This window comes from Malurus melanocephalus, unplaced genomic scaffold, assembly GCF_030028575.1.
Source record: "Malurus melanocephalus ecotype Western Australia unplaced genomic scaffold, MMel_1.1 scaffold_3052, whole genome shotgun sequence".
NCBI classification, from domain to species: Eukaryota; Metazoa; Chordata; class Aves; order Passeriformes; family Maluridae; genus Malurus; species Malurus melanocephalus.
Window position 1 is genome coordinate 1 of NW_026626284.1, and position 1,160 is coordinate 1,160.

A 1,160-nucleotide genomic window follows, 5' to 3' on the forward strand; every position below is an offset into this window, starting at 1 on the left:
TCCTCTTTGTGATTTTTTTTTCTTTTTGCGGTGGTGGGGGCACGGGAACCCACCGATACTCGGGCGCCCCCGCCTCGCAGGACGCCCCCGCGCCCATGGCCAGCGGCAGCCCCGCCAGGATGTCCAGCGCCGCCGGGCAGCCGCCCTTCCTGCAGCCGGCGTGTTTCTTCGCCGCCGCGGTGGCCGCCGCCGCCGCCGCCGCCCCTCCGGTGCCTCCCCCGGGGGCTCCGCCGCAGCTCAGCCCGGCGGGAGCGCAGCCCTCCCCGGGCGGCAAGCCCTCGGCGCCGCGGGCAGCCAAGCGGCAGCGCTCGGCCTCGCCGGAGCTGATGCGCTGCAAGAGGAGGCTCAACTTCAGCGGCTTCGGGTACAGCCTGCCGCAGCAGCAGCCGGCGGCCGTGGCGCGGCGCAACGAGCGGGAGCGCAACCGGGTGAAGCTGGTGAACCTGGGCTTCGCCACGCTGCGGGAGCACGTCCCCAACGGCGCCGCCAACAAGAAGATGAGCAAGGTGGAGACGCTCCGCTCCGCCGTCGAGTACATCCGCGCCCTGCAGCAGCTGCTCGACGAGCATGACGCCGTCAGCGCCGCCTTCCAGGCGGGCGTCCTCTCGCCCACCATCTCGCCCAGCTACTCCCACGACATGAACTCCATGGCGGGCTCCCCCGTCTCCTCCTACTCCTCCGACGAGGGCTCCTACGACCCGCTCAGCCCCGAGGAGCAGGAGCTTCTCGACTTCACGAGCTGGTTCTGAAGGCCGGCCGCCCCCCCGGCAGGTGGGTAGGTGCCCGCGGAGGGCCGGGGGATTGCGGGGGGACGGACCCGGGGAGGGGGCTGAGAGTCCCGCGGTACTTACGAGCGGCTCTGCTGCACTGCTCCCGGCGCGGCTCTGATCTCCTCTCTCTTTTATTCTTACAGGACAGTTGCAAAAAAAAAAAAAAAAAAAAACCTACACAAAACCGGATCACACACAGAGAGAAAAAAAATCCACGCGGAAAAAAAAAGAACCTGTTGCGTTTGCAGCTCCCCTGCCGTCGGAGGGCGGTGCGGGCACGTCTCTCGGCGGGCGGGCACAGCGCTGCTCGGGGCGGTCGCCCCCGGCCCCGGAGAGCGGCCGGGCTTTGCACTGCACGGACTGCGCCCCGGCGGAGAGAGTGTCCGGCGG

General features: G+C 69.2%; 1 protein-coding gene across 1 annotated transcript; it reads left to right on the plus strand.

Moving 5' to 3' along the window:
• Window positions 1–95: 95 nt before the first annotated feature.
• ASCL1 (achaete-scute family bHLH transcription factor 1) lies at window positions 96–766 on the plus strand. The gene has a single exon (XM_057388973.1). The coding sequence runs from the start codon at window positions 96–98 to the stop codon at window positions 747–749; it is 654 nt and encodes a 217-aa protein (XP_057244956.1). The 3' UTR covers window positions 750–766.
• Window positions 767–1,160: the final 394 nt, after the last annotated feature.

Excerpts from the sequence above, each read along its gene's own strand:
- ASCL1 (XM_057388973.1), top strand. The coding sequence starts at position 96 with ATGGCCAGCGGCAGCCCCGCCAGGATGTCCAGCGCCGCCGGGCAGCCG.